This window comes from Xenopus tropicalis, chromosome 5, assembly GCF_000004195.4.
Source record: "Xenopus tropicalis strain Nigerian chromosome 5, UCB_Xtro_10.0, whole genome shotgun sequence".
NCBI lineage: Eukaryota > Metazoa > Chordata > Amphibia > Anura > Pipidae > Xenopus > Xenopus tropicalis.
In genome coordinates, this window is record NC_030681.2 from 105,034,659 (window position 1) to 105,056,499 (window position 21,841).

General features: G+C 36.4%; 1 protein-coding gene across 4 annotated transcripts in view; it reads right to left on the bottom strand.

The window, feature by feature from the left end:
- Positions 1–1,665: 1,665 nt before the first annotated feature.
- The window catches only part of fgf12 (fibroblast growth factor 12), a 221,866-nt gene continuing 201,690 nt past the window's right edge, over positions 1,666–21,841 (bottom strand). For 3 of the 4 annotated variants that reach the window (XM_012962590.3, XM_031901424.1, XM_012962588.3), the window contains 2 exons: positions 8,578–8,776; positions 1,666–4,662 (listed from right to left, as the gene is read on the bottom strand). In XM_012962590.3, the coding sequence (XP_012818044.1) occupies positions 4,544–4,662; positions 8,578–8,776 (318 nt within the window). In that variant the 3' untranslated portion in view covers positions 1,666–4,543. The remainder of the gene's footprint in view (positions 4,663–8,577; positions 8,777–21,841) is intronic. The other variant, NM_001100284.1, reaches the window with a different exon arrangement.

Here is a 21,841-nt window from a genome sequence, read left to right on the forward strand (position 1 = left end):
TATAGTCATTGGTTTAAAGATAAGGGTCAGATGGAAATGCAAATAGCAGACATGTTTACCCTAAAGAATCTCCTTTAGGGGTCCTAAAGAATGTACAGGTTTTTGTGTTCAAACTGCCCTTGCAGGTCGAACTTTTGCTCAGGCCCAACAGTAGTATTCAGTATTCCCCAACAGTTTGGGCATCACTGCTGTAAATAATGGGAGGTCTCAAGTGAGACAAAAAGAGGCTTGGGGTGGAGTTCCTGCTTCAGGAGTCAAGAGGAGGCTACTGATGTGCACATTGGGACAGAGAATTTTAAACAGGGAGAGTGTGTCTCCCTTTAGCAATTTTTTTTGCATTCAACATTGCGTGTAATTGAGGGGCAGCAATTTTAAACTTACAGGCTTTTTACTTTCATCAGTACCATTTGCTATATTATTATCAGAAAATATATTCTGCCTAAAAAGTAATGGCTAGCATTGCTGCCTTGCAGTGCATGGGTCATAGGTTCTATACCAGCCAGGGCACTATCTGTAAGAAGTTTGACCAGATTAACCATAGTGTGTATGAATGTGAGAGGCACCTTAGATTGTAATCTCCACTGGGGCAGGAACTTATGTAGAAATTATGTATAATCTTTGTAATATGCTGTGGAAGATGTTGGCACTATATATGTAAATAATAATAAAAGTAATAAGAAATAGTAAATATGTAAAGGAATATACAAATACTGTACATGTCATTCTCAAATTACAATAACAAAAAACATAAAACACTTTTGGGTTACACAACACAGCTGAAAAGTACAACATTTTTTTCTAAAGAAAATATTGCAGTCCTCTAAAGGGCAAACAGGCTTATTGCTAATACAGAATCACTGCAGCCTGCTTTGTGGATAAAGACAGTACAAATATCATTGTTAAACTGATCTTTACTGCTTTAACGGACTTAAAGCTCCCAGACAGAACACATGCACAACACCTTTTACGTTATCAAACATACCCATTAATGGTGGATGGCGTTTTGGCAAATTTTAGCTCAAGGTGCCTTTTTATCTGTGAACTGAGCTCATTTTCTTTTTCCCCATAATACTTTAAGCTTCTTACTCTCTCGCGGGGTTGTGCCAGCACCTTCAGTTTATAATACAGCTGTAACAGAGGGCAAACAGAAACAAGCAAACCTGCTGGTATAATCCTCTTCTCCCGCAATTACATACTGTAAAGGAGACCGCTGGAGCATTTCAAGGTTTCATTCAGCAGCCACCTCTTCATTTATTGCAGTGTTTAAGGAGTTGAATGGGTTTCCAGTGGGCACTTTTCCATTCACTAGATTTTACAAGGAATTCAAAGTATATTGCTGGATAGCAGAGGTCTCTGACCAGGAATGTTTTCAAGCAACTGACTTGAGCAAAGTGTGATTATTCTAATTTATTTCATTTTCAAATTCAAAACATTAGATAGTAAATCTTTATTGTTATCAAGTCAATTTTAAACGTAATTTCTCATAAAGACAACGAACCAATAATGCCTTTGTTTTACATGTTATCCATATGTTGTCTATATGATGCTACAGTATTAAAATGAAAAAGTAGCATCTTGCTAATTTCATGTTATTTGCTCCAGTTAGTTACAGTATATCTGAGCAATGTAAAATCTTGCTATTCTTCACCAAGACAGAGGACAGAATTTAGAATTTTTACACCTGTTTTATTTAAGAGTACATCTTTTCTTTTGTATTTATTTATTTTTTGAGCACATTAAATATTTATTTTATTATTCATTTAACAAGCGGCAATTAAAAAGAATGTATTTTTTTTTATAAATCACAAAAATTCTGTTTGAAAGGAAAAAAAAAGTATATCAGTAATATGTTTTTCAATCAGTGATAATATAATATTTCAATTTCAAACACCTAAATCAAGCATTACACTATCTGGTATTGGTCATTGCAGATTTATGAATTTGTAAATAACAAAACGTCATTTTAAATGCTGCCTTTTCCACTTATATATATTTATATATATATCTTTGAAACATTTCATTTTTTCATGTGCAAAATAAACTGGGGAATGAGTCCTTTAGAATGAGTCCCTTATTAAAGGGATCTGCAGTGTTTGTGATTCATGCTGTATCAATGCAATGTGACTCTAAGCTCAACTTTAAGCTAAGAAATCTATTGTTTTGTCATTGTAAAAATATATTAAAATGCACTCTGTGACAACTACTACAGTTGGGTGTGGACCAGTTATGCACAACCACTACTATATTCACTTTCCTCCATTATATTAAGTAGAAAGGCACATTGTATTATAGTGGAACTGCACTTTTGTGAGATCTCAACATGTCATGACAGTTAGAAATCAATAATGACTGCCTATGTATTTTAAATTTTGGGGCGCTATAATGGCTTTTTATTGTTAGTAGAAACAGAAACAAGAACCAAATTTTGGCCATGACGCTACCACACATGTAGCTTGGTCATGTAGAACTTATCTTATTGCAGCTCCACTAAAGATCAGCAAAGCCAATTCCCCTTAGAAACTGCATGAAAATAGATGCATAGAGCATATGCCCGCCAGAATGTTTCTGGTGATCTCCCAGGCAATCATTATAATAAAAGGACATTGCAAAAAGAACTATGAAAAATATATTTTAATATCTGCTCTACTTCTCTATGGACCACTAGACGGTAGGTCCTCTGTACAACTGATGCCTATCAGTATCAGCTTGGAAAGGAGGTAACAGAATAGAAAATCCAGTGGTTATCCATGTACTTTATCTAAATCTCATTAAGTCACCAGTGCGTAAGAAAATGCATTTTTCTTAAAATTGTCTAATGATACCAAGTAGTTAAATAAAGTAAAAAATATAATAAATCTTTATTTACTTCCCAGCAATGCAGCGTGATTAAGTAGAAGAAATGCCAGCAATGGAATATCTCCCATTCTATGTATGTGGTTTTTGTGTAAATATAGAGATATAGCCCCTTTGTCTGCTTAGTCTCTGTGCCATAAAAAATGATGATGAAAGTCAGAGGAAGAGCAAATATTCAACTGCTGTAATTGTAAAGCAAATAGATACACAGTGGAAAAGAGAGTGAGTCCCTAGTGTTAGCTGAGGAACAAGCCTCTGCTACAGAAAAGGGCAGGCCATACAGCTAATTGCAATAAAACACACATTAAAGGAATAATTGTATATGATTAAGCACAGACCCTCCATGTATACTAAGTCAAACCTGCACATCTGAATCCTGGCAGTTGTAGTTTATAAAGTTCCACAGATTCAGAACAAATAATGTAAATAATGTCCTCTCTTATTACTTGCTAAAGGGTCTCATATGAAACATGGTTGTTCCACAATTCCACGGTGTAAAAACTTGGGCCAAGATACAAGGTAAGCACTCAAAGCGTAAGCGTTTATTACATGGTGCAACAAGTGAATAACAACTTTTCACAGGGATGTAGCCTTCCTTCCACAGCTGAATCAACAAGCAGAACGACTAATCACATTTTCAGAAATATTGTTGTAATGCTGCTTGTAGACTTTACCCGAGTAAGGTAGGCAGATGCCCCCCATACAATACACCTTCTGTACCATGTAAAAAAGATTACTTTGTTGGAGTCCTTGCCTTATATCTTAAACTGATTGCCCCCGGTTCAACATCCAGTAATAGAACCTTTTGCTCTGTATACTTTACAACTTAATCTGAATGATGTCTGTTTACTCACATATACAGTATCTAATATAATTGTATAACTTATTAAATGGTCTGCTTAATAGCTTATTAAATAGCCTCCCATCTGCAGTATATTTTTACATCCTCACACTAAGGACACACTCTCATGAGGTACAGAAAAGTAACAAGGTCTACCAGCCAGAATGTTCTAAACATGGCCAATGCCTTGGCTTGCCCCTTTGCTTCTGGAAGTGAGTTATATGTGGAAGCTGCTTTCCAAAGCAAACTATAGCAGCCACACGGCTAACACTTGCATCCTTTGTTTAGTGTACATGGTGGCCTACTCCTTGTGCTTATTTAGATTGCTAAACTCACACTCTGATATCCATAAATGTATTCAAAGAATAAAGCATACCTCATTCTAACATAAATATCCTACAAATCACTTTGTCTTGGGGGGGAAAGGAAAATAAATGCTTCACTGACACAAATATTTAACTAAAGAATATGTCTCAATAGTCTGTTTCTCAGCCTGCTGTTTATAAACATTTATATCTCCGGCACATTTATTTTTCTTTTAAAGGTAACATCTTTATTGTTTTGTTTTTGTTTTAATGCAGAGATGGGAACTTATTCGATCACAAAGCAAATTTTGCATAAAATGTAAATGGCGTCCGGATTCAATAAATTTTCTTGAATTTTTTTTTTTTTTTTATCTGTTTGGTTTAAAATTTGCACAGGCAATATTATTTCCATTCCTTTGTCCTATCCAAAGAAGAAAAGATTGGAGTTCAAAAAATGTGGTCAACAGAACCTGTCTTGTCAGTTTATACATGTAATTTTCTGATTTTCCAGTGTCTTCACTGTGTGGCCAGAGCTAGATATTAGCTATGTTGATTCTTGGTTAACAACTTTGCCACCATTCATGGTTGGTGTCCCTGAACTTTTTCTTGAACGTTGTTGCTTCTCTCCAATTTCATGCAATGATGGCTCTCTGTACATGCATACTGCAAAACAAATGAAGACAATTAGTTCTTGCAAGTGAAGGGTCAAACTTCATTTGTCCCATTAGCATATTTGTACTTTTTCTTTCCACCCAATGAATCAAAAGACCTCAAGAATCATTTAGCTTTCTAACAGTGAGTGTTAAAATGTAAAAGATAACAAACCGGTTACACCGTGACAAGCATTTGTCTAGGAAATGTGCTACGCTTGCATAACCTTATATACTATAGGAAAAAAGGAAAAGTTGTGCTCACCACCATATTTTAAACCATTAGGCAAGAGTGCAAAGAAGCCGTGACTGCCTTATACGTATGGAAATAAACACAAGGAATTCTGGGAACTCATTCCAAAGAGCTCCAAGAAAATCCTATTTACATGGATTTATCCTATAAATTTCTTATGTTTACTTGCATATGTCGAGGTGGTCTCCTCAACCCTAATGATTTGTTTGTGGATCTACACTCCTGGCTCTAGTTAAGCTGATCAGAAAACCCTGCATTACACTGATGAGCCCAAAGAAGGTTGACACTGGTCTGTAGTTGGGAATCTGATCGGCTATTATTGTGGCCTCTGCTTTACAAACCCAGTGGGTGAGCTTTAGCCTATAGAGTAAATCCATGTAAATTAGATTTTTTTGGAGCTTTTTGGGATTAGTTCCCAGACTACCTTGTGTTTATTTGCAACATCTTAATGACAGAGAATTTCTTGGTAGCTTAAAGTACAGACCCCTTTATGTAATAAAAGGCACTAAGTTTGCCCAGGAGCAGTAACCCATAGCAACCAATTAGATGTTTGCATTTAAACAGGTGACCAGTAAAAGCTTCCTGATGATAGATTGCTATGGGTTACTGCTCTTGGGCAATCTTAGTGCCTTTTAATGCAGAAACCCTAGAATGTCTTAATGTCCTATATAAAGTGATAACCTGATATAGGTCTAGTAGTTGCTGGTCTCTGTATTCACAGAGCAGATTTGCCATAACAGTTCCAGTAATCCAACTTCACAGCCACAAAAGTGGCCTTTCTTTTAGTGGTGAAAACAAACCATCCTGTAACCTGTACTATGCCATGACCATCATTTAATTTGCTCTGGCCAAAAATGTGTCTAAATTAATTTATCTACGATTAAAGGTGGTTCTATTCTTGCCTTGGGTTTCTGGCCTTCAGGCAGAACATTTTTGCTTTTCAAAGAACTTGCCCCGATATCAGCAATCAGAACACTGCACGGAGATTATTTCCCATTTTCACAGCCCAGATTTCAGAAAACAAATCTGTCACACTGTGCGCTTTCTGCATGAGTCTGATATATATTAAAAAGATAAGTGATATCTTATTTCAAATGTTAATCATTTTTCACAGGGCTCTATATAATCCTTTTTGTAGCTTAGGCTGTTTACTTCTTAGGATTTAGAAGATGAGACTTTTCCTAGTTAAAAGTGTTGGTAAATATATGACATTGCATTGCACAGTAATATATCAAGAATATTTCAAGAGTATTCAAAAAGGCATAGTAAAGGATGTAAAGCATACAGTACTAATTACTGGCCAGCATAAGTGAATCTTAGGGGCACATTTACTAAAATGCATTTTTTTCTGGCCTTGAAACACAATATGGTATAATTTCGAAGTAACCACGATCATTTCTGAAGTTCTAAAATGTCTTTACAATGCTTTTATCGTTCGTACTAAAATATTGCAATTGCGTTCCGAAAGTCACAAAATTTTTGTGTCGAAAAGTTTGTTAACGCCACGAAAGCCTTTCTGCATTTGAAGCCTTCCATGTCTGGCTTTGGAAGCCTTCCATAGGACTAAATGGTACTGGACAGATCCAACCTGGTGAAAAGATAGTCCCAAGGAAAGTGTAACCAAACCGTTAACAAATTCCAAAATGTTCATACGTTCATATGTTCACGAAAAACTTGTGGAATTTTAACAAACTTTTCTCATACATTCCGAAATGTTCTATAAAAAATACAAAATTAACTCAAAATTGTTTAGTAAATGGGCCCCTTAGACTAGTAAATTTGGGCCCTGGGGCATAATGTGGGATATTTCTGCAACACAAGATTCCTCAGGTAATAAGTAGAGGGAAAGCAAACAGTCATTGGATGCCTGCAGCCTCATTTTTTTTTTATAAATGACCAAATATGTCCTTAGTTTCCTTATGTGCCTTATTATATACAAAGCTACTACATAGAGCATGTTATATAAAGTCTATATCTTGTTTCCTGCATTGCAGATGCTGCCTTTAAGAGATATACATTTACCTCTGTAGTGCTTTTATTTATATGCCAAATCATAATCACAGAACTAAGGTTGCGGAAAGATATCTCAGCATGAGTAAGTTGGAGAGATAGTATAAGAAACTACTTTTCCTATCATCTTTAGCAATCTAGTGGAAGCTGGATTGTTTTGTGTGTGTCCCTAGACCAGATACTATTGGCTCCCCAGGTCGAGCACACATATTAACAGTTTTCCAGACATTCTTTATGGTTTGAATTTTACCTTAAGCTATTTGTTATATATGCCAATAGAGTGTAGATTTGTTCTGCCAATACAGTAGATAAATACAAACCTGATGGCAAAAGTGTTTGGGGCTCAACAAGAACATTCAGAGTTTGTTCCAAGGTTAACAAAACTGATATTTTTGATTAAGCCATTACTTTGTCAAAATGGCCAACAAGGACCTTATCATTATATGTCTGTGTGTCTTTGTTTCCATCTATAAGCCTGAATGTATTGGAGCTTAGTGATCTATGCAAATGTTACAAATGCAGTAGTTTTGATTTACCCCTTTGCCCTGGGCCAACCAAGTGGATTGCATTGTATGGTTAGTCTTACACAGATCTTGCCAGAAACCCATAAAACTTTTAAATATCAAGCTGATGAACTATGCAAAAAAAGAGAAAATGTGTAGTAGTGTAAACATGGAATATCTTAATGGGATTGGATTACACATTTAAGTATTAGGCTTCACTGAGGCACAAGAGCTAGCTTTAGTAATGGATAAAAAATGTCCCCTTTAAAAACGTGCTTGCATCTATTTGCACATGCCCAAATGCATGTTGCGCTTTCAAGGCCCCATGGGCTAGAGTAGATGGCAGTCTTGCACTTATAACCTACCTTAAACAGGCATTAAGTACAGGCATCCAACTGCCCTTGACATGAACCAGCATTTTCATAATAAGGTATGTGAGGGATAGCAATCAGTGCAAATACACTGGAATGATGTGAAAAAAGATTTCTACTTGCCATCTAGAAAATTCTGTTTCTAAACATAACTGGACATCAGTGTCTTTCTGCAGTGATAATCAGACCTTGGCTTTGTTTTATTGCAGCCCTGGGGGAGGGAAGGTGGGAAGCAGGGGTATGTTAAGGTCCTATGATTCCCTCTTGTGTTGGATGATGGGGCTGATAAATATACTTTGCTAGGGGGGCAGTTGATTAAAAATTTCGCCTCTGGTTTTTCCAGATTGTATTGTTAATAGCTTTTAACCAAAGCGTCTCCTAGAAGAGGCAACTCTGCTGTTTAATCAGTTAAATGAGCTCTATGACAGAGAAATGACTTTGAGAAAATATGGATGGGCTGTTGGACCAGAGTTTCTACAACACCTTTTAGGCAACAAAAACTGCACACAGTATAATAATATGTGTAAGGAGAAGTGAGAATGACAAATATTTACTTTATTGTTTTGGTTTCTTTGCCTATAGAAATGGTGTTGCTTTGTCATTTGAGTAAATCTCAACAATATTTTGAATTACATACTGGAATCTACCCAGTCCCAACTCTGTCTACCCAGAGGTATACTGATGTGTTTATATGAGGACAATGCCATGCACATATTGCTACATACAGTTCACAAATCTGTTCACATTGGTTCCTTAAGCCAATATCTGGATAAACAGAATTAAAAACTTACCTTCTATAGGTTTTGGTACAAAATGTGATGCTGGTTTGGTCTTTTTCACACGATTTCCTTTCATAATCTGACCTTCTTTACTGAGCCCAAGGAACCACTGACGGCCAGATTCCTGCTGCCGATACAGTGTAGAAGAATAGATGACGTAGTAATTCTCAAACACAGACTCCTTAAATTTGCACTCTGGGGTAAAAATATCCTAAAACACACAACAACAACAAAAATCAGCATTCATTTTTGTTTACTTAAGTTATATTTACTGTCACGTATTATGATAAGCTCCTTAAAATACTGTAATATAGCTAAGGTCATTGTCTTATGGCATAGGGACAAATAGTGGATCATTTACTATAACCTGATGTGAAAGTGCAAGAGTAGTAAGGGAGACAAGAGTGCCTTCCCTACATGCCTGTATTGAATACAGAGCTGCCGAACAAAGGGCAGCACTGTATTCATTGGACGTCTGCAGAAACTGAAACAGAGCACATTCACCTGCAGCGATTTAAGGGAGAGAGTCAGGGTGCAAAATGCAAAAAGAGTGCACCCATTTTTGTATTTTGTACCCTGCCTTCCAGTTCCAGTTTGCAAATGAGTCCTCTGGTCTTTGGGATTAAATTACAGTGACCTGTAATGGGTTTTTATGGGCATAGCAATAGTAAAGGGCTAGTTTTTATAACCTGTACAGAGAAATACTAGAAAATTATGCCAACATGGTTATTTCTCTGTAACATGTACACATCAGTAGGAACATTTACTGGTTAAGAGGGATTTTTAAATCATGATGATATTTCCCTAGAATTTAGACTTTATATATTTCTATGTGGCTTCATGGCAGCAATGTTATCATACATATATCTGAACAGACTGAGCGGTTATATTCACTGTAAGCCGGATGGCAGCATATCTGATATGTAATGAAGCTGCCTTAAACTACAAGAGCAGAATAAGAAATAACAGATACGCAGGCACTGTTTGAATCTACCTACTTGCATTCATATATGTAGTAATTACAAAAAGATACCAACTTTTCTTGATTAAAACATCTGTAAGTTCAAACAGCCCAGAAAATGGTGGTAGAAAATCTGAAACTAATTTAGACTATTTAGTCTAATATACAGTCATATATAAAAGCCAGAATAAGGAAATGGCACGTCCAATTGGCATAATATGCATCATCATGGGCCAGGGAAGATATAAATGTTTACGTAGAACAAGGTAGGATTACTTTATTTCAAAATAGTAGGCAGGATTTTAGCATTAAAGGCATATATACCTGTATGACATTTGGCTCACCATGATACAGTTTCCCACAGAAACCAAGCAATCTCCTTTCATAATTCCACTTGTGGTAGACTGATCAAAGCTGAATACCTACTGGTTGCTATGGGTTATTGCACTTGGTAAATGCTCCCAGTGTTAGTAGATGAACAATACATCTGGGGCATATTTAGTCTCTATCAGATACATTCCAATCTAAGTGGGCCAAAAACAGTGGCTGATGGGGGCAGCATGTAACCAGATAGAGTGCATACTTATTTGCTGTTGGAAACTTTGCAAAGTAATATTTAATGCTGGAACACAAAGGGAGACTTGAATCCAAGAAACTTTAAAATATTTAAACTGCTTGTGTATTGTCTTTTAGCAGAGATAAAACAAACTGCAAAAGCAAACTAATATGTACAGTACATATATGACAGTTTTTGTTCTTAAATTAAACTTCTTAAACTATTGTTTAAATTATGAAATTCCTATAAAGACTTAATAATAACTTGCTCAGATTCAGGCACTGCCATGACACATATAAAAAGTCAAAAAATGTATTTTTGCCATCAGTTCTAGCAATGAATATTTTGTAACTGAATTGGATTGAAATTAGAATGATTTTGCTAGACAGATACATTTAATGGCACATTTGGAATGGCAAATTGGGATCTTTCAGCTGCTTTCCAAAAGCTGTTGTAGAAGAAGTTATTCAGAGAGTAGGTTTTATAATTAAATGGTATAAACAAGTACATGGCATCTATTATCTGTAAACCCATAATCGAGAAAGCTCCATCTCCCATAGACTCCATTATAAGTAAATAATTCTAATTTTAAAAAATAATTTTCTTTGTAATAATAAAATCGTAGCTTGTGGTTGATGATAACTAAAATACTTAATGGAAGCAAAAAAAACCCTACTGGTTTTAATTAATATTTAAGGTATGGTAAATCAAATTACAGAATGATCCCTTATCCAGAAAACCCCAGGACTTCAGCATTCTGAATAACAGATCCAATACCGGTACATCAAAGGCAAAGTAATCTGTCAGAATCGAAATATATAATAACCACTGTATAGACCAGATAGTTGTTTCCCTTGACTGAGAAAGGAGTATAAAATTGTTATGTTTCTAAGGCAGCCTAGGAAAAATTTTGTATAGAGTGCATATGTGGGTGAGTGGGAGAAAGAAAGGAAATCATTGGAAATGGCACAGAGGAGGGAACTATACATGCTGAAGTAACACTAAAAAGATGAAAATATTTAAAAGTAATTCAAATGTAATGTACTATTGCCCTGCACTGGTATAAGTTGTGTGTTTGCTTCAGTAAACCTACTATACTTTATATAAACAAAGCTGCTGCATAGCCATGGGGGCCATTTAAGCTGGAAAAAAAAGAAAAGGCTCAGGTTACATAACAGATAGCAGATAAGCTCTATAGAATACAATGGGAGTCTACACAGCTTATCTGTTATCTGCTATGTAAGCTGTGCCTTTTTTCCTTTTCCTTTTTTCTGAAGCAAACACACTGTTTTTACCAGTGCGGGCCAATAGTACGTAATACATTAAATACTTTGATACCCTTTATTTTTTTGGTGTTACTGTTCCTTTTATACTGGTGTTGTTGACAGTGACAAACAAAGTACTAAGTACTATTCATTTTGCATTTGACATGTCCATTCTGAGGCAGCAAGAGAATACTGATAAGGATATAGCAACCAGACACTCAAGAGAGAGTAGAAAGGTCAAAGCAATCTATTTAGTAATTATTATGTTATATAACAAAATAAGAGCGGGCCTTCCAACATATCATCATCATAACTTATTTATATGCACCAGCAAGTTATGCATTCATTTATAACAAAAAGAGTCTTGGAATAATTTAACAAACAAGGATTACAGAATAAAAATTGGATCAGAGGGCCTTGCTCACAAGAGCTTAGTATCCAGTATCTAAATAAAGGCATAATACAGTAATTCATATGGGAGTATAAAGTACAGAGAAATTGACAGTATACATCAGCTGGAGCAGAAGCTGAATGAACAGCACTCTGAGGTACTTAAGTGAATAGCAAGTGTTAGATTTAGATGATGGAAAAGCATGGAGCTTCCAGGGTCTCTTAAAGAAACCCTTACGGAAGCCAGTATCTTGTCCAGCTGCCTACATCTGCAAAATCTGTATAAATTAAATTTTTTGGAACACCGGTCCAAATACCACAAGTTGCACAAAGGTACTAAACCTTCTATATATTATATATTGCCCAACAACACATGCCCTTTAGCTATGGCCCCTCTTTATACACCATTACAGTGTATTGCAAGAGAGAGAGGAGGGCATGGTTCCTGTTATGATGAAATCTGAGTCTGATCTATGAATACCACCAATAAAAATGACTCTATCACCTTCATACCATGAAAGTGGAAAAAATGATCAGCCTCTCAGTCCTGTAAAGTAGTGTTACTTTATGACATGAGAATGAGAGATATATCAACACCAAAATCATTCTATGGTCCACTGCAATTATTTACTACACAGTTTATAAGGTTATTTTTAGCCAGAGTTCCCTGGTTTATTTAATATGTAGGTGCAGCATAATGGTGAGGAACAAGATTCCCTCAGAGCTTATTATTTTGTTTCTTGTTCTGTATTGTTATTGCACACCTATTTATAGCAGATACACCAATATTTTAAATATTTGAAAAAAATACATTTAAAAAATCCTGATAAAGATGTTCATCTTTAACTTTTGCTTTATTATTTAGCAATACTAACTTTTTCCATGGGACAAGTATTCTGTTCATGCCATACAAACAAGATTATAAGAATAATTTCCTTATCCAACTGTATTGGGCAATTTGCAATTCTGCCACTAATTGCCCTGCTTCTTACCCATGATGACGTTTTTTTCCCCAAAAGTCCAGCCTTATTTTGGCTAGTGCAGCATTGTGTTCACCACAATTTCACTGGCAAGTCAAAACCTATTGATTAAGCCCACTTTGTGAACCATGGAACTTCTGGCATGTTCGGGGTATTAGTAGCTCCGATGGTCAATGCTACACTCGATTTCCATAGTGACAAATCTTGCGATTAGTACAACAATGCATAATTGTAAGCAGCGTATTTGGATACAAGTACCTTGTATTCAAGCACAGATCCATTCATTTATCGTCCATCAAATGCTTGCACACACAGGCACTTACATTAATAAGTCAGCCTTTATTTGACCAACTGGCAGACTGTTAGATATTGGCCATATGATCGCTGTATTTTGACTTTGTCTTTGTATCCTGACCAGCTTCAGCTGCCTCCCGACTTTTAGCTAGTTCATGGGATTTGGTTTGCTTTCTCCATTGGTAAGTAACTTGCTGGTTTCTAGTCAGCTGTCTCCTGGTAATTCTCTCTTGGGGTCTGGGGCCTGTGGTTCTTCTGCAGAGAAACCCAAGTCCCCCTTTGAGGATTTCTGGTGAAGAATAGCATAGATCATTAAACTAAGCACCCCAGGGGAAGCGGTGTCACTAACCAAAGACACAAAGGGTTCACTTCCTTTACTTGAACAGACAAAGGCTGAAATTTGGATAAGTTTTGCATCCGGCACATGACCTGCTGCAGGGCTTTTCAAGTTGGATAGCTGTGTTGCACGTGATATTACATTACAAGAAAACAAACCTCTAGTTTCAAACTGCCGTGGTCACATAAGGTGCGCAGAAAGAACTACTTTGCCTTCACTTGTAGAATGACTATTACTTCTTACTTACAGCTCCCATCTGTATTGGTTAGCTCCATAAATTATAAGTTAATTAAATTAAAAGTAATAATAATAATAGAATGCTACCCCCTGTAATTGATTTACTACATTACCTTAAAACAACACCTTATAATAGACATATTAGCTATCTATAGATATCTATTAATATGTAGTGGATGTTTAATGAATAATACATTCAGTTATAGATTCTAATAGTTTTAAGTTTTCAAAGGTTTTTTTTTCAAATGCAAACAATCCCTCCTGCTGAGAGAATGGCAGTGACAGCAGGATCAGTTGGCTGCCAGAAGGCAAATTCTTTGGGAAGCATGTGTCACTCGTGTTTGTCCCGGTGTAACAAAGTGACTTCAGCATGCCCCTAGAATTCCCAAATGGCAAATAACATGAGCCACTGTTTGCATCAGGAAAATATGTTAGGCTGAGTAATAACACACCATAATTATTGATAAATAACATAACTAGCTCTGCACTAGGGCCCCAGCAGGGGTGATCTATTCCAGTCTCATATTTTTTTCATTTATAATTTAAAACTCATTGTTACCTAGCATCACGGAAAAAAATGAAGAGAAACGGAACAGAGCAGGAGGGATGATCTTCGAAACCGTTTATAAACTTGAAATATTGCAAGCTGCTACTAAAGTTAGAATCTACTGAGGCTATCTGGTCCAGGAAAGAGACATGAAACAAGTCGCATATTCCCCCCATAGTCTCTGCTTTTTATATGTAAATCAATATCATGTTGGTATGATATGACATAGATGTAAGTGTGGCTTTTACTGGAATTAATAAGAGATTGGCAGTCCTGGTGGAACTCGGGCAGAGGCTATAGTCTATTTTAGTAGGTGTGTGTATAAATATGAATTAATGACCTAATTAAATGCATCTAAAGAACTGACAAGATATATCCTCCAGTCTGAAGTATGCATTGCATAGACATGGCGTATGCTTCTGATGCTTCATCAGCGTTCTGGCCCTTGGGAGACTCCACTCACTATCACTTATCTAGCATACTCAACACTGGCACAGTATTTGCCCCAAAGGGCTTTAGCTGCCATGCGTGTCCTGTGCACATGAGTGGGTAGTCAGAAGAAGATTTCATACAGCAACATGTGTAAATAATTTCCAGGGACATTTTAGTGAGGGGGACTCTGCATGATTTTGGTGTGCTGAGAGGGGAAGGTTAAGATGGAAGAGAGAATTCACTGTTAAATAATCTAAACAAATGACAGTTCTAAGTAGTGGCAAGGGAAAGCAAGTGAGAAAATACAGGATTAGTGAAAATAGCCCTTAGTACATGTTGATCCAGGGACTGGTACAATTAGAATCTTGAAGGAAAAAAAATTGGGGACTCCTCACTTGAGATTTTTTGCCTTCCACTGGATTAACTAGCAGCTAGGCAGATTTTTATATATAATATACCGGTAAATATATAGATATAAAAGGTTGAATTCGAGGGATGTGTCTTTTGCCAGCCTACTACTTACTGACTATGTTACAATACACTTGTATTGGAAAGCATCTTGCCACAGCATTGACTTCCTTATTGCTCAATCTAAGATGACAAATCTCTGCACCCCAATATCATTTTTGCTTTACAGAGGAGAGAGAATACACACAAACAGCCGAAAACACCATCAGATGTGTTTAAAAGATTTTCCAGAACTATACTCCTGAGAAACAGTGTAATCTATATAAAGAAACACAGATATTGCCACCTTTTTGTAATAAATTGCTTTAAACTTGTGTTAAATCAAAATACTACTAAACTGCAGTGAGCTGTAGGGGTAAAGGTTAAATACACAGTGGAAAGTAGTCTTGCTCCAGTAAGCACTAATGCGACCATAGACATGACCGCATTTAATAGCTATATTGTATTACTCTAACCACAGAGATAAATACTAAAGAGCAAAGTGCTGTCACTTTACACCGCATGTAACAATATAATGACACAAAAGAAAGAGGGATGAAACTAAAAGGAGTTACAGTAAATATCAATGTGTTAGAAGATTCCCAGAGCAAAGATTAAACACTTCTCTTGGGATGAAGTCAGACCCACGTAGAGGTCATTTATCAACACTGTACAAGTTTGCCCACAGGCAATAACCTATAGTAACCAATCAAATTGTTGCATTCATTGTTCTACCTGCAGCTGGCAGAAAAAAAGCCAATCACTGATTGGCTGCTATGGATAACGGCCCACGGGCAAATTTGCCTAGTGTTGATAAATGAGACCATTTCAATACTGGCAGTTTGTGTTTCCGTTGAACTTGAACTGATTCAAATAACTTTATTTAAAGAGAGAGAACGAGAGATGAAAACAGACAAGGACATGACAAGGTCACCCCATGCCTCGGGTGTTTATCTAGCACCTAAACACACACTGCCCTGCACATCAATACTTTAGAGCCTAGAGCACTGCAAGTTCTAGAATTTATATTTGTGTGGAGTGGAAATCAGTAAGATAAATTGGATACCTGCAAAGTTAAGAGGCTGTACTAGCTGTAAAGATGGTCAGATTAAGGGTTAAGAGAAAGCACTGATAGAAACAAGTGAAATGCACCATATAACAGCTAATACAGTGCTGCTTTTTTATAACAAAGTTGTAAAATTGAGTGTTATGGATTTTACCTTTTCAAGCAAATATCTGCAATAAACCTCTTCCCCCCATCCTTAGGTGGCACTTGTTAGGCTACTAAGAATTATGTTTTATTTCTTCACCTGCAACCATTTCATTTAGATCACACAAAAAATTGCCCAGATAAATGTACGGTAATTCCATTACATTTCTTTATGCTTCAAAGGGATAAAACTTCAAAAGGCAGACAGTCTAGATAGCAGTTTCAGGTTTATGATCCTAAAGCCAATTATATGTCTGAGTCCAGTGGCAAGTTGGAGGATTTGTTCTACAGATTTTTATAAACTTTTGCTCCTTGAGACAGCAATGCTACACATAAACAGGCATTTGCAATGGGGATGTTACACTGGGGTTATTCGAATATTTAACTTTCTTTTCAATATACAAGGGGTAAAAGAAAAATAGGCTCTCATTTATGTAATTTCTAATACAGATAATCTTTGGTGTGTAGGTGTGTGTATATCAAATAATGTGATAAGGCAAAAGAAATTACAAATAAAAACCAGAGCCTGCTTATTGTATTTATGGTATAAAACTAGGGAAGAGGGATTTGTCTTACATGATTGTTATTGGCCCACTATAACCTTCAATATCTGCCGGCACTACATAAATAAATGATGATAATGTATGTAAGCATTGCTGGAAGGATATATAGCCTTATTCAGGTGCCTGTATGCCCTGTGGTTGGTGGAGGCAGGAATAAAACATAAATCTTAGTGTCTCTAAGCATCAAGCCAAAATAACAAATGCCATACTTGATTTGATACAAACAACAAACATAAAAAATAATGGTACAGCTAAGCACGTGTAATCTCTGTCATTAGGGATAGTAGTTCTTACCTACAGGGCTAAACTTTTGCACCAATAGAAACAGTGAGTGAAACAGATGCTTTAGTCTTGCAGTGGGTCAGTTACCAGGGTATTTGGCAGGTTTTAGGTAGGAATTGTGGGTATGGGTGCATATCAGCATGTCAAGTGTCTCAAAGTATGATTTGCTACCTCAGATGATGTCACTTTCATCCTACAATAATATGTCATCAAGGTTTAACAGTGGATTAGTGAGGGCCATATTGTCCAAAGAAAGTCCAAAAAGTAAAAATGCCAGTGGTAGGTCAACCCAATTAGACACTTGTTACATGCTGTTTGATTTGCAATTGAGTAGAAATGACTTTAAATCACATAAATATGTACTAAATATTGGGAAAAAAAAATAGAAAGGATGGAAAAAAGTTCTTCCTAATGACTGAAAGATCAATAACACAAAAAGTGAGTTATTAATTAAAAAGTGAGTTAATCTTATTTTTATTAATCAAAGCCTTATCAAGTCCAGTTTGTTAAATGGACCTTTCAATAAAACATCTTGTTCCTCACAGCCATTTTTTAAACTACAAATATCATACTTATCATAATTGTGCCAAATGTTCAATATTGTAGACTAGGAGAAGCTGATTTGCAAATGCTTTTAGAGCATTTTCATTTCCTGGTAAGTGGTCCTTTAAACAAGGAGTCTGCCAATTCTAGGAGATACTTAATTCAAATAATAAAATAGATTTGTCACTTGCCATAGCACTGCCAGCAGGAGCCACAAATGGTACATCCCCCTTTTTTAATCAGCCGGAAGAGCAGTTTTAATAATAACATGCTAAAATGCTAACATAAAAATTCAAAATATTACTATAAGAACAACTGGCAACAAAGGCAAGAATTCGTACCCTATGGGGCAGAATTATTTAAGCTTTTTCTTATTTAAACAAGCCTGCTCAGGGAAAAATCTAAACTAAGGAGGTTTCATCCCCAAAATCCACATGGTGTTCTCTTTATGATTGCTCGAACTGAATGCTTGAGCCAAAATAAATCTGCCCCTATGTATCACAAAGCTGTTTAGGAAAGGTCCCCATGATCCTCCTGAATATAGTGTACTTGCCTCCTTTAATGGTTTATAGTTATTAAAATTAGGTGTATTACTGGTTCTAACCAATACACAGAATAGGCTGCAGAGCTGATTCTTCAACTTAATAATGGACAAAGTACATGCAGTAAAGACATGCAGTAATAGCACTAAAAATAGTAGCAATAGCAATAACACTATTTATTTGTGGTATTAAAGGGATCTAAATTGTCTAAAACTCAACTGAGGTGAACAAGGCTTTGCAATATATGGAAGATCTCAGTTATGAACAAATACTTTCCAAGCTGGAATTGTTTCCAATGGAGAAGATGCATTTAAGTAGAAATATGATCACTAGGTTATTACATTTATTTAAATAGTGTCAGCATATCCAACAGTGCTTTACATAAGGGTACATAATCATTGGCGTACAGACAGCCCCATCTAAAAGGCTCTACTTATTTTTTCAGGATTCGTTGAGGTCTGGCATGGTGCCAGGAGACTGGCGAATTGCTAATGTGGTGCCGTTATTTAAAAAGGGATCCCATTCTCAGCCTGAAAATATAGGCCTGTTAGTCTGATATCAGTAGTAGGAAAACTTTTGGAAGGGGTAATAAGGGATAGGGTACTTGAATACATTGCAAATCATAATACTATAAGTTTGTGCCAGCATTGTTTGATGCGTAACAGATCTTGCCAGACTAATTTAGTCGCCTTTTATGAGGAGGTGAGCACAAAGCTCGATGCTGGAAAACTGGCTGAAGGATAGATTACAAAGAGTGGTGGCAGATGGAACCGCAGGGGTCAGTCTTTGATCCTTTGCTTTTTAACTTGTTTATTAATGACCTGGAGGTGGGCATAGACAGTACTGTTTCTATTTTTGCTGATGACACTAAATTGTGCAAAACTATAAGTTCCATGCAGGATGCTGCCGCTTTGCAGAACGATTTGATTATATTGGAAAACTTTGCAGTAAAATGGAAAATGAGGTTCAATGTTGACAAGTGCAAAATTTTGCACTTTAGTAGAAATAATATAAATGCAAGTTATACACTAAATGGTAGTGTGTTGGGGGTATCGTAGATAATAAGTCGTCTAATTCCAGGCAGTGTCATTTGGTGGCTAGTAAGCAAATAAAGTGCTGTCTTGTATAAAAAAAAGGCATTGACTCAAGGGGTGAAAACATAATTTTACCTCTTTATAGGCCCCTGGTAAGGCCTCACCTTGAGTATGCAGTGCAGTTTTGGGCTCCAGTCCTTAAGAAGGATATTAATGAGCTGGAGAGAGTGCAGAGACGTGCAACTAAACTGGTAAAGGGGATGGAAGATTTAAACTATGAGGTTAGACTGTCAAGATTGGGGTTGTTTTCTCTGGAAAAAAGGTGCAGTACATTAGAGGGGATTATAGGCAGATAGGGGATGTTCTTTTTTCCCATAAAAATGATCAATGCACCAGAGGCCACCCCTTTAAATTGGAGGGACAGAACTTGCATTTGAAGCAGCGTAAATGGTTTTTCGCAGTGAGGGCAGTGAGGTTGGGGAATGCCCTTCCTAGTGATGTTGCAAGGGCAGATTCTGTTAATGCCTATAAGAGGGGCCTGGATGAGTTCTTGAACAGGCATTGTATCCAAGGCTATTGTGATACTAAAATCTACAGTTAGCATTGATGTTGTTATATATAGTTTATGCATGTGAGTGTATAGATAGGTAAGTATAGGTTGTGTGTGCTGCGTTAACTTGGAAGGGTTGAACTTGATGGTCTTTTTTCAACCCAATGTAACTATGTAACGTTAAGAGGAGTAATGTGCTGAGATATTTGCAAACTATGAAATGTTATATATACAGCCAAAACCACTAGAGCATAATAACACTAGTTGGCTATGTTCCAGTAAATACATTACAAGCGTGCTAGAGTTAATGGATACTGTTGCTCAACAAGCCACATTATAGAGTTTATACACACATACAGTAAATCATACCTGAGACATATTTACGTCAACAGAGTATTCTTGGGAGAGGTGATGAAAAATGAAAGCAAACAAACACATCAGCAATAACAGAGTAAATGAACTGAAGAAGACTCTTCTCACGCTCACTAAAACTCCACAAACATTTTGTAACCCCTGTATTCCTTTAAGCAGGCTATTCACTAATTAAAGACAGCAGGCATCCCCAGTGACACCAACGGATCAATTATAAAGTGCCAGATGGAGACTTCACAAAATGCAACAACTTCTTCTTAGCTGTAATCACCTGAGATCCTTATTCACTGGCGACGCAATTAAAATATGCTGGCACCGGTGAAGGACAAATATTTTAATGATATAGACAGAAGAATTTGTTTCCCAAACTAAGTGCCAATCCCATTGGTTATTCTGCACATCCTGATATTCTGATGGGCTAGAATTAAAATCACAACATCAACAGATGTTCATGGTGGTGTAATAACAGAATCTCTTGATTATATTTCTTCTGCCTACCTATGCCATGGTATAGAAGTTGTCCCATCACAGCAGAGAAGAATCAACTTGGCTGCAAAGGTTATGTTGCTTACTCTATATATTGCTAACCCTTGATTATACGTGTACCCCAGTGGATAAATAGATTCTAACTACATGATTTTGTAGAATTTATTTTGAGGAGAGCTTTGACTTTTTGCAACCATTGTTCCTACTGTGCATCAAAAGTTTTCCTTCAAACCCCTTTTTGCTTTTTTAGTGGCCTCTGGTGCGCTAGTAATGACAGTAATGACAGTATAAAGTAACTGTGTGCAAAAAAGTTATAAGAAATATGAAACTACCAACACATACATACATTTTTATTGCAATTGTTAAAGTATTAGATACATTTAAGGATATTTCTTGAATCTTGCATTTTCTCATCTAAGCCTATTACTGTGTATGTTTTACTGTCTGCATACGAAGTCTTGCTCCTATATTAAATAAAAGGCATTAAATATGCCCAGCAGCAGTAACCCAGAACAACCAATAAGATGTTTGCTTTTAAACAGATGACTAGTAAATTCTACATGCTGATTGGTTGCTATGGGTTACTGCTTCTGGGCAAACTTGGAGCCTTTTATTACATAACACCATATGTTTGCCCAGGATCATATGCTCAGTCTTATACTGAAACTGAACATTGCAGTGTTCTTGCTGAAATATGGCCTTTTAAACCAGGGACAGCGTAATCACAGTATCAACCCTGTGCAAGCATTTTATGTGCAAGTTGTTACAATTGCTACATTTTATTAGTATAGTGAGGATATTTTGCTATTTAGTTTATAGAAACATGCTAGTTATGGTCTTGTCGCTTTTTCTGTCTTGGTACAATTTCCATCTATGCATTTTACTGCATTTCTACATTGCTTGTTACAGATCTTGTTACACAGCCTGTATAATGTTTATTACTGTGGTGCTTACTCTGTCAGTGATTTCAGGGTTTTTGAAGACTCCACCAGGATAAATGAAAACATTTTAGTGCAAGCTCTGATTTAGAACATTAAACATGAGAGAGTGGTACCTGAGTGTTCAGAATTTCAGATAACAGTCAAGGCTATTTTACGGAATGCTGTAAAACTCTATATGTATCCATTTAAGTATTTTCAGAACTAGGGGTTTGTTCAAAGCATCTCTGAAGCTGTGTTTTAGAAGGGCAAAGAGACAATACAAAAAATGTGTCTGTGATTGTTACTAGTAATAAGTGCAAATTTTTCT